At 45.5% G+C, this 15,675-nt stretch overlaps 1 protein-coding gene across 1 annotated transcript in view; it reads left to right on the plus strand.

Moving 5' to 3' along the window:
• myo16 (myosin XVI) overlaps positions 1-15,675 on the plus strand; it is a 654,305-nt gene that overhangs the window by 306,629 nt on the left and 332,001 nt on the right. Inside the window, exon 12 of the mRNA XM_078544837.1 lies at positions 12,909-13,036. Within this exon, the coding sequence (XP_078400963.1) occupies positions 12,909-13,036 (128 nt within the window). The remainder of the gene's footprint in view (positions 1-12,908; positions 13,037-15,675) is intronic.

The raw sequence follows: 15,675 nt of genomic DNA on the forward strand, positions 1-15,675 counted from the left end.
CAGCCCACCATGTGCACGCCCTTTATATGCTGTTGTGAAACATGTCGGTGTGCAATCACGTCGTTGTGGATGGACGATCCAACAGGGGGTGGGGGGCGATTCTGGCAGGCTGACCTTATAACAATGAGCTGATGTGTTAGAATGAGGACCCCAGCGTCTGATGGCGGGAAACGCAGCCCGCCATTAACGGGCTGAGCGGACAATCGCAAACTGGTTTCATGATGCCATGTAATCAGTTCTCGTCATATTGTCTGCTCACGCCACCAAACACACCCAACGCTGGTAATTCCCATGTCTGTGTGTTTTTATAATTGGTTGATTTAATTCTTGGTTTGATTTAATTGGAGTTTGACTACCTATGTGCATCATCGCTTGAAAAGACAATGATTGTTTTGCAGTGTCTTTAGTTACCTGACTTTGCACAATTGTCCATTGTCTGTTTGGCCATGGCTTTTGCTGAGCTTCGCACAAAATAACATATTTGATACTCATCCAAAGCAGACATATCAAAGTAGTGTTTAAATTTATAAGTTTTTGAATCCCGCTTTAACATAGCTACTTGATTAATTGCTATTTCTTTGTCTACAATTTAATTGAGGGGCACTGTTTGGTCAATCATCTGTTTTTGGCTGGCTCCTAACAATCCTTAATTAATACACATGAGTGATTATAAAGTACAAAATATAAAATGGCTTTTTATCTCAGTGTTAGCTCAAAGTGGCGTTTGACCTTGTTACCTTGTTACAATGAATATAACATGAAATTAAACTAAAAATGGTTGTGTTACACTAAAATCTGGTACCTAGGCTTACTTACACCACCCCCACTTCCATGCAGCTCTAACGACGACCCCTGTTGAGACTGCCACAGTTCCAGCAGTGGCCAACCATCCCAGTGACACTTCTGAGACCAGGCCTGATTGGCCCGTAGCTCTTGGAGGTAGGAACTCCCTTTCAGATGGGGCAGAAGTCTCACCAATAGGAAATTAATGCCCTTACAGGTGTTAAATTGCCGTGGGACGATGGGAATGTGTGGGAGAGGACAATATGCCCACTTTTGCTTCTGCCCATGTCACCCACTTCATCCCCGTAAATGCTGCTCTTAGTATATTTAACATGTTGGCTTGTCTTGATTGTCTGATGGTCATTGATAACTATTCGTATCTGAATTTACCAGGACGGATTCTGCACTTTTCCACATTTAGTTTCTTGTAATGGATTGATAAGAAAAATAACTGTGCTTTTCTTTAACTGTCCATCCTCTCAAATTAGATTTCCACAATCCTTTGAATCATGAATATTTCACCACGGAAGCAGATCATGTGGCCCATTGTGTTGGAATCTAGGTCAAAATTTCATCCCATTTCCACTCTCTTTTTCTCCATCATTTCATGTTTTTCACCTTCAGGAGTTTATCCAAAGGGTAATTTTCTGAATTCACTCTCCTCGGAGAGATCTCACCTGCAAGGAATGCATGATGAAATATATGCAGTGCATGCTAAATTTAACATCTCCAATATGTATTGCTGGCTGAAAAAGCGTCACACAGCAGTGAACGCTCGTTTCTAAAAAGATCATCCTTGTGTTCAAATCCCTCCATGGACTTGCCCTTCCCTACCTGAATAACCTCTTCCATTCCTACAACCCTTTAGAAACTTTGTGTAGCTTATTCAATAATATTTAATAATATAAGATGTACGATATATAGATAAATTATTGATATTTGCATGAAATATGTTCTTAAATTTTCCCCCTTATATTTTTCATACTGATCCTAAATTTAAACCCCTCAGTTACTGATTTGATAACCAGTGTAAATCATTTTCACAATTTACCCTCTTAAAACTTCCATTAGATATCCCCTTAATCCACTGTGTCTAATGAACACAGTTCTAGTTTATCTTATTGTAACTGTATTTTTCCCCCTCACCCGTGCCATCATCCAAATTTTGGACCTTTTGCAAACAAAAACGAGTTTATTGCAGAAATAAGTGCTTTAATCACAGTGTCAATCTGTGCACAATTTGCTTTTTAATGCAGAAAAATGCCTTAAAATTACACAAAGCTATTTTCTCGTCAGATTGGGGTATAGGAGCCTGTTCCTTAGTAATTACATAAAAAAATACACACAAAGCTTTTTAAAACCTGCCTATTAGTATCCTCACAACCAAAACATCCAACTTAATTTTAGGAGCTGCTTCAAAGGTCTTCATACCTTTGTGCGATTAGTGGAAACTCCCAATGCTGTTTAATTCAATCTGAGGGTGTGGCCAGTTTTGTGCATGGACCCTTCTGATGTACCATTTTTAAAACTAACAACTAGCACTAAAGATTACAAAAATATGTCTTGCTCTGAGCATAATCTGTCTTAAAATGCCATGCTCTTTTGAGTTGTTTATGATAATTTAAAATGAATTGTGCCGGAAAAACAACACAAATGAATGGATATTCCACCTATCTGCCCATTAGCAAAACCTGTCCGGGTTGTCATGCATTTTTTGTCACCATTTCCATTTTGGTATCTTCAGGAAAATTTGGTATTGGTTCCTCTATATAGCTAAATGTCTATATCTAGATATTCCTCTAGATATCTATATATCTAAATAACATATTTGTGTGGTGTGTAGTACCAAGTATCAGTTTTCACAATTGAATGCAATTTGAAGTATTGGTGGCTCTGACATTCAAACAGGAAGATTTGCTCTACCTGAAAGCCAGTGAACTCAATGCTCTGTGGGAACATGACTGCACACAACATAGATGATAACTGAAGCTATGTTAAAATTTATATGCTTAAAGGGAAGAATTTTCATTTATTTGCTCAGCAGTCAATGACACGAAATTTTTACAACAAGGAAATACAATGTGCAGCGTTTTTGATGAGAATGTTTTCATTGATTTCTCTCGTTGACCATGAATAACTGCCCCTTTAAGTGAGGTATTACTCAGGGCAGAATTTTCCGTGCCCGCTGGCGTCGGGCGTGTTCGGCAGCATGAGCGGACAATACGGCAAGAAGGCCAGAAATCGGTTTCACGACATCATGAAAGCAGTTTGCAATCATCCTCTCAGCCCGTTGATGGCAGGCTGCGCTTCCCGCCATCGGACACTGGGGACCTCATTGTAATAGATCTGCATGTCATTATAAGGCCAGCCCGCCGGAATCATTCCCCTCCCATGCTGGATCATCCGCCCATGTCGGCAGGAAAACAGGCTGGTGCAGAACTTGTCTTGACAAGTGTAACATGCAGAAGTTAGAACTTACCTCCAGGGCCTTGCTCACATCACGGACATCCAAGGAGCAGAAGATGCTGGAGTCCAACAGCTACGGCACACTGGAGGAATGTCCATGGCATGCTGGGTAGATTCTCATCAACATGGCTCTGCTGCGAAGCAGCTCACAGAAGGTGGAAAGTCACTGTTGAGGGTCTGCTCACAACGGATGATAGTCAAGGGGGTGGAAGGCCCAGCTGTGTTTGGAAGAGGAAGATGCACCGTGGGGCAAAAATGAAGATCTAGGTTCGACTGGGAGAAGAAGAGATGTTGGGAAGTGTGAGGTTAGGAGGGAGGGAACAAGGGTGTTGGCAGGGGTGAGTGTCGGGCGAGAAGGTTGAGAGGGGGAGGGAGTACTGGGGGAGGAGGGGTTAATGGAGGAGAAGATGGCAACTGAGGAGGTGGGTGTAAGGGAGGATGGAATACATAATGGAAGGAATTCAGGGAGAGGAGGGAATCCAAGGGGAGTAAGGAGTGCGGAGAGGGGACGGAATCCAGGCAGAAGAAGGAATGCGGAGAGGGGAGGGAGTCCAGGGGGAGGAAGGCATGTGGAGAGGGCGGGGAGTCCAGGGGGAGGAAGGCATGTGGAGAGGGGAAGGAGTCCAGAGGGAGGAAGGAGTGTGGAGAGGGGAGGGAGTCCAGGGGGAGGAAGGAGTGCGGGAGAAGAGGGAGGCTGGGGGTGACAGGACTGCGGAGAGAGGAGGGAGTCCAGGTGGAGGAAGGAGTGCAGACAGGGGAAGGAGTCCAGGGGGAGGAAGGACTGCAAAGAGAGGAGGGAGTCCAGGGGGAGGAAGGAATGCAGAGAGGGTGAGGGAGAAATGTTGGTGTAAGAAGTGAGGCTGGATGAAGAACTAAGGCTGGAGGAAGGGGTCAGGAGGGGGGAAGGACTAAGGGTGACTGAGGAAGCAAGGGTGTCTGATGGAGTCAGGGAGTGGGAGGGACTAAGTGGGGCAGTGGAATACGAAGGGGGAAGGAGTTCTGGGGAAAAGGAGCTCCAAGGGGGGAAGGGGTTCCAAGGAGGGAAGGGGTTCCTTGGTGGACGGTTTTTTTGGGGGGAAGGGGTCTGGAGCAGAGGATGGTCAGGCGAACATGCAAGGGACGGCGCTGATGAGTCCATGACTGCCTCCTGGAGAGCGAACTGAGGGTCGGAGTGGTACGAGGGAATGATGAGAATGACCGAGTGCAGAGTGAGGAGGTAGGGTGGGAGGGTGAGTGTTTGATGGTATCGGTGGAAGGGACAGCGGAGGTGGGTGGTGGGGACTCGGAGGCAGACACGGACCCTGGGGGTTGGAGGAGGTCGGGGAGGTTAATATGGATGGGGGTGGGAATTTTGGGAAGGCAGGGAACTTGAACATTCACCTGGACATCCCCGAAAGAAAAGGGTTGTGGCTGGTAGGTCACGAAGGGGAGGTGGAAGGTGATGTTCAGGGGGTCAACAGTGATGGGAGAAAGAAAATGGGTGCTGGGGGGAGGAGAAAGGACGGGGAGCGAATGAAATACGTGGCCAGGAGTTTCCGGCCCCGTCGCGGGAGAGGCGGCTTCTCAGCCAGAAGCCCATTGACTTGCAGCGGGACTGTAAGATCAGGGTAGCTGGTGGGTGCGGAAAATCCCACGGTGTATCATCACTGTGCTGTCTACATTGAAAGTGAAACGACAGTCATGGTGGGCAAGATCAGGTGCTGCATGGGAGTGTGGGTGGGCAGAGATGCAGGTCAGCTCAGATGCACAACTGAAAGCAAACGCCAGCAGGCAGTATTGAAAATGCCCAGGACAGTGAGATGAGTGTGATATGGGAAGGACCCGCGTACGTGGGAGAGTGCTTGCACGAGGCTCCGAAAGGCCATGCTATGCACACACTTCTCCCTCCAGAATCACTCGTTGGCCAGCTGCTCCCTCTGCAGTGACAGAGGACGAGGTTGAGGGGCTCACAGGCAAAGGGGACTCGGAGGGAGAGGACAGCCTCTGAGATTCCTGAGTGGATGTTCCATGGGTGTCTATCTGCCACTGCTCCTCCCTTTGGGTGCCCGAGGGTCCCGGCCTGACTCCTTGAGGGGAAGGAGCACCTGGAGGGACGTTGAGGTGCCCTGTTTCCTCTGGTATTGCTACTGCAGGGACTCACCCATGGCTCCTGCGATGGGGTGCAAGTCTGCACACATCTCCATGTTCTGCTGGACCAGGGTCTCCATGGCATCTGCCATCCTTCCCATGGAGACCTCCATACACACACATGTGGGCATCACTTCCTCAGAGAGCAGGTGGATGCACTCCTCTGACTCATGAGCTACTCTGTTGAGGGCTTCCAACAGCTCTGCGTGGTGTTCTCCCACCTTCTGCTGACTCTCCAGGATGGGTTGGAAGGCCAAATCCAGAGGCTTGTCATCTGAGTCAGACCTCATTATACCTCTTCCCCAGCAGTCCTCCAAGTGCTGAGGAGCTTCGCTGAACCTGCCTCCTCCTGCTGTGGACACATGTCCATGCAGTGACCACCAGATTGTGAACCTGAGCTTGCTGTAGTCCTAGGTCCCTCCAAAGTGTGTGTTTCTGCACTGGTGGAGGGTGTGGGTAAGCGCTGTGATGGGTCTTCCAGGCTGCTTATTTGCAGCTCTTCAATGGAGGAGGTGTCCTCTTGGCTGGAGGTGAGGGCCTGCATGGAGCTGAGGGACTGGCTAGCTGAGGGTGTCAATCGCTTGGCAGAGCTCCCTGTGAACCAAAGTAGAGATAATTAGTGCATGGCAGCAGAGTCAAGAGCAGGAGAGAGAGCACTCACATTTGAGTTGAGAGAGGGATGATGTGGTGCAGGATCCACCCCCCGGTCTGGAACCTCTTTCTGCTGATATGAGCAGGCTTCTCCTGCCTGGAAACAGCTGGAGAGTGTGAGCAGGGCACATGCCACTGTGTGGAATGTTTGTGTGGTGAGCGGAGACATGGACAGGATGAGGATGTGAGCTCGAGAGATATGAGCCTGATGGAGATGTGAGGGTGTGTGTGGGAGTAAGTGGTGTTGTCCTTTGAGGTGTGAGATCCCTGTGGATGTGGTGGGTTTGTGACTGTGTGAGTTGAGAGTGATGAGAAGAGTGAGTTACCCTGGCGGAACAGATGAGACCATTCATCCTGTAGTGGCACTGGACGACTGTCCTCTTTTGCAGGGCGTTGGTGCTGACCACCGCTGTCACCGCCTCCCATGCTACTGTCCATCCTGAGGCCTGGGGGGGGATAGAGGACATCGCGGCAGGCCTCCATTATATCCTAAAGGCACTCGAGGGATGCATCACTAAACCAGGGGGGCTGCAGTCTTTTTGCCTTCAGGGCCATCCTGTTTTCTGTAGAGCAGTCCTGGGCTGGAAGCACTGAGAGGTGTGTGCGCAGTTGCACTTTAAGTGTGGCACCCGGCGTGATGAAGTGGAGAGGTGATGGCATGGTGGGCGAATAAAACGGCATGTTTCCTCAGAATGCATAATTAATGCAGCAGGTTTGGGATGATACACTGTCAGAAGCTGCCATTGCAGCCAGCGGGTAAAACGTCGTTTTTCCTGTCCGCTACCACACTTAAGTGCAAATCTGGGACAATCCCGCCCTCAGATTCATCTTTGTCAGGTAAATGATTCATATTAATAAAATTTAAGCTATGCAGAATGTGTCCTTATCTGTATCTGAGAGTCAACGAGTTTAAAAAATTCCAGCTACTATCATTTAATAAAAACTGGTTCGTGTATTAAAAGATATAATTTCCCACTTAAACAGTAAGTTGTAAAAAATGAAAAGCATTTGCGCTATATTAAGCCCTCAGTTTGAAGCACATTAAATATGTTTCCAATTTATCCTTTAAAGCATCCTATTCTTCTCATTTATCTCTCATGACCATTAAGTATTTATTGATATCCAGCGAGAAGATTTTTATTCTTGTGCCAATGTAGGTTGACTGCAGTATAAAGCACTAATATCCCTCAGTAAACCATCAGCCTGCACCAATTTTTAGCATCAAATCTATGATGCACAAAGGTTTATATTCAACAACCCACAGACACATTTTTAAGGCCAGTATTTAGAATGCAATCCATGATCAATGGTTGGCTTTATTTTGTTTAGACAGTTGGACACCTTTCCTCTTAACTGCCCTATGAGTTTCCCGAGCAAGCCACTCAGTTGTACCAAATGTCTACAAAGTCTAAAAGAAATGAAACTGGGTAGACCAACTGGCATCGACCTAGGCACCGGAAATGACAACAGCACATCCAGCCCTGGTGACCCTGCAAAGTTCTCCTTGGGGTTTTGTGCCAAAATTGCGAGAGCTCTCCCACAGATTAGTCAAGTAGCAGGCTGACATGGTCATGCTCACGGAATCATACCTTACAGACAATGTCCTGGACACCACCATCACCACCCCTGTCCCACTGATAGGAGAGGCCCAGCAGAGGTGGTATACAGTCGAGAGGGAGTTGCTCTCGACATTGACTCTGGACCTCATGAAGTCTCATGGCATCAGGTCAAACATGGGCAAGGAAAACTGATTCTACTGATTACCAACTACCCCCAGCTGATGAATTAGTACTCCTCCATCTTAAACACCACTTGGAGAAAGCACTAAGGGTGACAAGGACATAGAATGTTATCTGGTGCGGGACTTCAATGTCCATCACCAAGAGTGGTGCGGTAGCATCACCGAACTGGTCGAGTTTTAAAGGACATAGCTGCTAGACTGAGTTTTCAGTAGGTGGTGAGGGAACAAAAAGAAGGAAAAACTTACTTTACCTTTCCCCCATCAATCTCACTGTCGCATATGCATCATTCTATGTTAATAGTGGTATGAGTGGCCACTGCACAGTCCTTGTGGTGACAAAGTCCCGTCTTCACATTGAAGATACCCTCCATCGTGTTGTGTGGCACTACCACCATGCTAAATGGGATAGATTTCGAACAGAACCAGCAACTCAAGACTATGCATCCATGAGTGTGCGTCACCAGCAGCAGCAGAACTGTTTACAACCACAATCTGTAACCTGGCATTTCCCCCACTCTACCATTACCATCAAGCCAGGGGATCAACTCTGGTTCAATGAAGAGGGCAGGAGGGCATACCGGGAGAAGCACCAGGCACACTTAAAATGAGGTGTCAACCTGGTGAAGCTACACAGGACTACTTGCATGCCAACAATGGAAGCAACATGTGATAGACGGAGCTAAGTGACCCCACAACCAATAGATCAGATCTAAGTCTGCAGTCCTGCCACATCCAGTTGTGAATGGTGGTGGACAATTAAACAACTAACTGAAGGAGGAGGCTCCACAAATATCCCCATCTTCAGTGATAGAGGAGCCCAGTAAATCATTGCAAAAGACAAGGCTGAAGAATTTGCAGCCATCTTCAGCCAGAAGTGCTGAATGGATGATCCACCTCAGCCTCCTCCTGAGGGCTCCAGCATCACAGATGCCAGACTTCAACCAATTCGATTCACTCCACGTGAAATGGCTGATGCACTGGATACTGCAAAGGCCACAGGCCATGAGAACATTCTGGCATGGTACTGAAGACTTGTGCTCCAGAACTAGTTGCACCCCTAGTCAAGCTGTTCTAGTACAACACTGACATCTCCCCGGCAATGTGGAAGATTGTCCAGATATGCCCTGGCCACAAAAAATCCAACCAGACTAATTATTGCCTCATGAGTCTATTTTCAAACATCAGCAAAATGATGGAAGGGGTCATCGACAGTGCTATCAAACGGCACTTACTCAGCAATAGCCTGCTCACTGACGTTCAGTTTGGGTTCTGCCAGGGCCACTCAGCTCCTGACTTTATTACAGCTTTGGTCCAAACATGGACAAAATAGCTGAACTCAAGAAGTGAGGTGAGAGTGACTGCCCTTGACACCAAGGCAGCATTTGTCTGAGTGTGACATCAAGGAGTCTTAGCAAAACTGGAGTCAATGGGAATCAGGTTTGGAATCATACCTAGCACAGAGGAAGATGATTGTATTTTTGGAGGTCAATCATCTCAGCCCCAGGACATCACTGCAGGAATCCCTCAAGGGAGTGTCCTAGACCCAAACATCTTCAGCTGCTTCATCAATGACCTTCCCTCCATCATAAGGTCAGAAGTGGGATGTTCGTTGATGATCGCACAATGTTCAGTAGCATTCATGACTCCTCAGATACTGAAGCAGTCCGTGTCCATATGCAGCAAGACCTGGACAATATGCAGGTTTGGACTGATAAGTGGCAAGTAACATTTGTGCCATACAAGTGCCAGGCAATGACCATCTCCAACAAGAGAGAAGCTAAACATCTCCCTTTGACATTCAATGGCATTACCATTGCTGAATCCCCTACTATTACCAGCCTGGGAGTCACCATTGACCAGAACCTGAACTGGACCAACCATATAACTGCTGTGGCTGCAAGAGTAGGTCAGAGGCTGGGAATTCCGTGGAGAGTAACTCAGCTTCTGACTCCCCAAAACCTATCCACCATCTACAAGGCACAAGTCAGAAGTGTGATGGAATACTCTTCTCTTGCCTGGATTTGTGCAACTCCATCAATACTCAAGAAGTTCAACACAATCCTGGACAAAGCTCCAGCATGATTGGCACCCCATCCTTCAACTTCAACATTCACTCCCTCCACTACTGACACACAGTGGCAGCAGTGTATACCAACCACAAGATGTACTGCAGCAACTCACCAAGGCTCCTTCGGCAGCACCTTCCAAACCCACGACCTCTACCACCTAGAAGGCATGGGTAACAGATGCATGGGTTCACCATGCATGTCCCCTTCAAACCACACACCATCCTGACTTGGAACTATATTGTTGTTCCTTTACTGTTGCTGGGTCAAAATCCTGGAACACCCTCCTTAATGGTACTGTGCACGTTGCTCTTACATATGGATTCAAGAAGGCGGCTCAACATTATCTTCTCATGGGCAATTAGGAATGGGCAGTAATTATTGGCCAAGCCAGGAATGCCCACATCCCATGATAGAATAAAAAGAACCGTTTTGTGCAAGCAGTATCTTTAATTAGTTGGAGACAGGCAACCAGTAACCTCAGGAAGGGTCATTCACATTTTATACAAAAACAGAATTACCTGGAAAAACTCAGCAGGTCTGGCAGCATCGGTGGAGAAGAAAAGTGTTGACGTTTCGAGTCCAACATGACCCTTCAACAGAACTGAAGTATAGTTAGGAGAGAGGTGAAATATAAGCTGGTTTAAGGTGGGGGGCGGGGGGAGAGAGAAGTTGTGGGTGGGGTGGTTGTGGGGACAAGCAAGCAGTGATAGGAGCAGATAATCAAAAGATGTCACAGACAAAAGGATCAAAGAGGTGTTGAAGGTGGTGATATTATCTAAGAAAAGTGCTAATTAAGAATGGATGGCAGGATACTCAAGGTACAGCTCTAGTGGGGGTGGGGTGGAAAGACTAACAAGGTATTAGTTGTAGATTTAAAAATAATAGAAATAGGTGGGAAAAGAATCTATATAAATTATTGAAAAAAAAACAAAAGGGAGGGGGAAGAAACGGGGTGGGGATGGGGGGAGGGGGAGTTTAAGATCTAAAGTTGTTGAATTCAATATTCAGCCCGGAAGGCTGTAAAGTGCCTAGTCGGAAGATGAGGTGCTGTTCCTCCAGTTTGCGTTGGGCTTCACTGGAACAATGCAACAAGCCAAGGACAGACATGTGGGCAAAAGAGCAGGGTCCTTGGTCCCACTAGAGCTGTACCTTGAGTATCCTGTCTTCCATTCTTAATTAGCACTTTTCTTAGATAATATCACCACCTTCAACACCTCTTTGATCCTTTTGTCTGTGACATCTTTTGATTATCTGCTCCTATCACTGCTTGCTTATCCCCACAATCACCCCACCCTCAACTTCTCTCTCCCCCCGCCTCCCCACCTTAGACCAGCTTATATTTCACCTCTCTCCTAACTATACTTCAGTTCTGTTGAAGGGTCATGTTGGACTCGAAACGTCAACTCTTCTTCTCCACCGATGCTGCCAGACCTGCTGAGTTTTTCCAGGTAATTCTATTTTTGTTTTGGATTTCCAGCATCCGCAGTAGCTTTTTGTTTTCATTCACATTTTATGTTCAGAAAGGTTGTTCGTATTTTAATAACTTCGTCAAGACTTGTCCAGACATGAAGATTAGCTCAGTGGGTCTTGTATTTCCATATGTATTGGCAGGGAAGGGAAATGTCACTTGATCTCTTAACTCAATTTTATTTTAAAGTGTCCATTAAAGTGTATATTCCGAGATATATTTCATGTGTTGTAATTTACGTGCCTCCCTTGGGTGTGTTTTGAGCTGGGGGTACATGTAAAATAGGTCGGCTGGCTAGTTCACCACCTTCCTGCCCATCCTCAACTCAGTCCCCATAATACGCTAGGTGTACAGGTGCCGAAATCAGCAGCCCACTCATCACTTTTAAATGAATGATTCCAGGTCAATTAGTCTTGTTAGCAAGCCTATTGATCTGAATAATATTTTGCCCATACCAAAATACGGTTGGTGTGGACAGTTGGGCGGGAGTGGGCAGGCCATTTTTAAATCCCTACATGAGGAAAGGCAGGAAGGAAGGAAGGTTGCACACATTAGGGGTCCCCTCCAAGATTCCCCCCCAACCCCCTTTCTCCTGTCACCTGCCCTACAAAACCCGGACTCCATCCCTGGACTCCAGGATCTCTCCTTGCCCTAAAACCCCAGGATCTGCCTTTTTGGGCAGCCACGATTGTCTTCAGGCTTCTTCCTGCAATCCTGGCAGCGCCCACTTCTGAACTCTGGCACTGCTGGGACTGATGGAGTTGCTAGCCAATCAGAGGACAGGGCTCCCACTGATAAACAATTTACCCTGCCGACAGCATGTTAATGGCACTGGGGCAGGTTTTCTTGGCATGTGTTGGCTTACGGCTGACATTCCTTCTGGTTGGGGAGCAGCCTGCCAACCCCTCCCCCTGTCAAATGCAGCCCCAAAAGTCCAAATTGCATGAGCGTGGCTCACTGTCTGCCCCATCAAATACCTGTGACTAATTTATACTTCAACCCAGTAGGAAGGCCAGGCTGACTTTTAGCTCAGACACCAATTAAAGTGCAGCTCGAATCTTATTAATGTAGTGCCATCCCAATGTGCGTACATTTTTGAACTGCTGCCTTCTTCCAGTGGGCTCTTCAGCCAAACAAACAACAGTAAGCAGTCAAAATGGTGCACAGCAAAAATAAGTCAGGAACAGAAGTTTCCACTTCAAACTCTGCTCTGTTTCATTCCCATCAGGAATGTTGAGTTAAAATTCACCCATCTCATGCTTTGGATAACAGGAAGCCTCATTGCTTGGTGTTAGTGCCAAGAAAAATCAACCGATGAAATCTTGACTTGTCACAAGATTTACTCTGCACAATCATGAATGGGGTCTTCATTTTTAATTTTGCTACAAGAGGAACGTTTTTTCTTCTGGAACTCCTTTTCCTGGACATTACCTACCTGCCGTCACTTTGAAGAGGCTGCAACTTTTCTGCAGTTAGATAGAGTGCATGCCATTTGTAATTATCACTTCATTCTTTCCCAACAGGAACATACATTATAATATTTCCCTGGGACGAAAACACAAATGTTGAATTATGTACATTGTGTCCATTTTTTGTTTTGCAGATCACTGAGCTTTATCTGAGTAAGACAGTGAAGTTGTGCTCCTCACTCCCACCCCACATATTTTCCTGCACTGAAAGAGCCTATCATATGATGATGCAGGAGCAAAGGTCACAGTGCTTCATCTTAAGGTACAGTTAACGCTTCTTCAATTATGATTCAGTTGGCACCCTGAGAACCACCTTTAGCAAAAGATAGAAATTTGAATTTTCTCCTGCTTGCTCATCATGCTCCTTTGAGTCATTTTATACCCCAAGCCTCACTATCCTCTCAAAAATAAGCAGCATTGTTAATCACAACAACCATTTGCATTTATTCAGCATCCTTCACAAAGGAGGAAATCAGGATGTTTTTGGGGAAAGAGCACTGAGCAGAAGAAGGAAATAATTAAAAACATGGGCTGAATTAAGGGCTTAATTAAAGAGGTGAGGATTTAGGAGGATATTGAAGAAAAGGAGAGAGGCAGCAAGACAAAGAATCAACAATGAAAAAGATTCCCAAGTAGAAGTGGCTATCACCTTGGTATCCGATGGTGTAGTATAGGGAATGAGGGATGACCAGTAATTCCAGAGTTGGAAGATTGCTGGGTGTGATCTGGGATAAAGACCTGGAAAAAATTGCTGTGGTAAGGTGGAGCATGAACATAGAGATGTTTGGAATGACCTCATGGCTTAAAAGTCATTGATCTCAATTGGGGAGAGAGTGGAGCTAAAGGTGCATGGGGCTTTTGTGCGAGAGAGCGGGGTTCCTGATTAATTGAAAATTATGAATAGTGGAAGGGGAGATATTGCCAAGGGAAAGAGTAAAAAAATCAATGAGTGCAGGGAACTAGGTAGATATCCATGAGGGCAGTGTACTGAAATTATAAAAATATTAGTTTTGTTCACTGCATTGTTATAACAAGTGCAGTTCTAAGTTGAACAAAATGCTTAGTTTGCATATTATCTGGTTGTGCCTGATTGGGTGGTTGGTGGACATGGGTTGTGTAAACCAAAGAAAATGATTTTGGTTTTGCTGATGTTGAGCTAAAAGGAATTTTGTCTGGTACTAGACTTGATAAGATGTGAGCAGTCAGATAGTTGCTTGTGTTACAGACAAGAGAGAGAGGCAAAACTGAACTACTTCATTCTCTCACCCTCTGTCTGTAAGCAGGGGTGTTTTTGCTTTTAAAAATAAGCTGTGATGCTTATTACAAAAATCCATGGTTTGTGTAGTAATTTTTTTTTAAAGTAACTCGCAGAAACTCTTAGGATTAAATCATATATTTAGTTTATTCACACATTCAAACCCGGGGATGATTGCAACTTCTCAAACATACACACAGACACACAAACACACGAACACACAGATACACAAACACACACACACACAAACACACACACAAGTATGCAGTAAGGGGAATAGAAAAGAAATGGTTTTAGAACAATGAATAACTTAACAGCAAAAAGAACCACAGAAATAGATATCAATTCATATGTTTTCCAGAGTCCAGAAGGTCTATACCCAGAGGGGGTTCCCTTGTGGAGGAGTTCCAACTCAGGCAGGTTCCTGGCTGAAGGCAGAAGTGCAAAATCCCTTTAAGTGAGATGAGATTGATATTCCGAGACTTGGTCTACTTGCCAGGTGGTGGCCAGTGTCTTCCAGATCAACAGGCTTTGAGGAGGGCTTGTTGCAGGTTGCTTGGTCAGCCTAGAGTCCTGCTGTCAGAGGGTTGCATGTTGGAGATGAATCATCAGACTGGCCTGCTTCTGAATTCTCAACTGTATATAGAGATTTCAAAATGGTCACTCGAGTCATGTGTGACCTCCTTCCTCCACAATGATTTCATAAGGAGATGTTTATCTGGCATCAGGATCTAGCTTTTATTTTGTGGCTTATATTGTCCCAGTCATTAGCCTCTAAAAGAGTCATCATCCATATTAATGACTAAGATAAAAGCAAAATACTGCAGATGCTGGAAATCTGAAACAAGAACAAAAATTGCCGGAAAAACTCAGCAGGTCTGACAGCATCTGTGGAGAGAAAATAAAGAGTTAACGTTTCGAGTCCGTATAACTCTTCATCAGAACTGAAGAGGAAGGTTCTGATGAAGAGTCATATGGACTCAAAATGTTAACACTGTCTTCTTTTCCACAGATGCTGTCAGACATGCTGAGTTTTTCCAGCAGTTTTTATTTTTGATCCATATTAATGACCCGGTTCTGGGTAGCAATTGTCTTGGTTGACCCTCGGATTCCGTTAGAGGAGTAAGCTTATAGAGGTGCAAATGACCTGCATTTCTTTCAATAGATGCTTTTTGAAATGGACCTCAACAGTCCAAGGTTGGAGATTCTATGAGCAACATGTCCGGTCATGTCTTCAGTGTAATCAATATAATGTGTTTGTGGTCATCTTACAATTACAGACATCTGCAATTTGTGGGAGCAATCTTCTGGTTCAGCAAAGATCATTTTTAAATGAGCAAAAAGGAATAAAGTTTGATTTACATAGTTTATGATTTCTTTCATATTTTGGGGTATGGCACTTGGTAGTACCACAGAAATAGATATCAATTCACATGATTTCCAGAGTCCAGAAGGTCCAAATCCAAAGGGGGTAGACTGAAAAGAGAGACATGTGGTCCCAATCTCCCAGGTAATTCAAAAAATGTGCAAGTCTTGAACACATTCCTTTTTTAAGCAGAGAACTGTGTATGAATGATTATCTTAAATCCGTTGTTAGTATAGCGATTAGCACATTCAGGATTGTTCAGCAAGTGCTGCCCAATCAT

Source organism: Cetorhinus maximus, chromosome 7 (genome assembly GCF_964194155.1).
Source record: "Cetorhinus maximus chromosome 7, sCetMax3.hap1.1, whole genome shotgun sequence".
In the NCBI taxonomy this organism is placed as follows: Eukaryota; Metazoa; Chordata; class Chondrichthyes; order Lamniformes; family Cetorhinidae; genus Cetorhinus; species Cetorhinus maximus.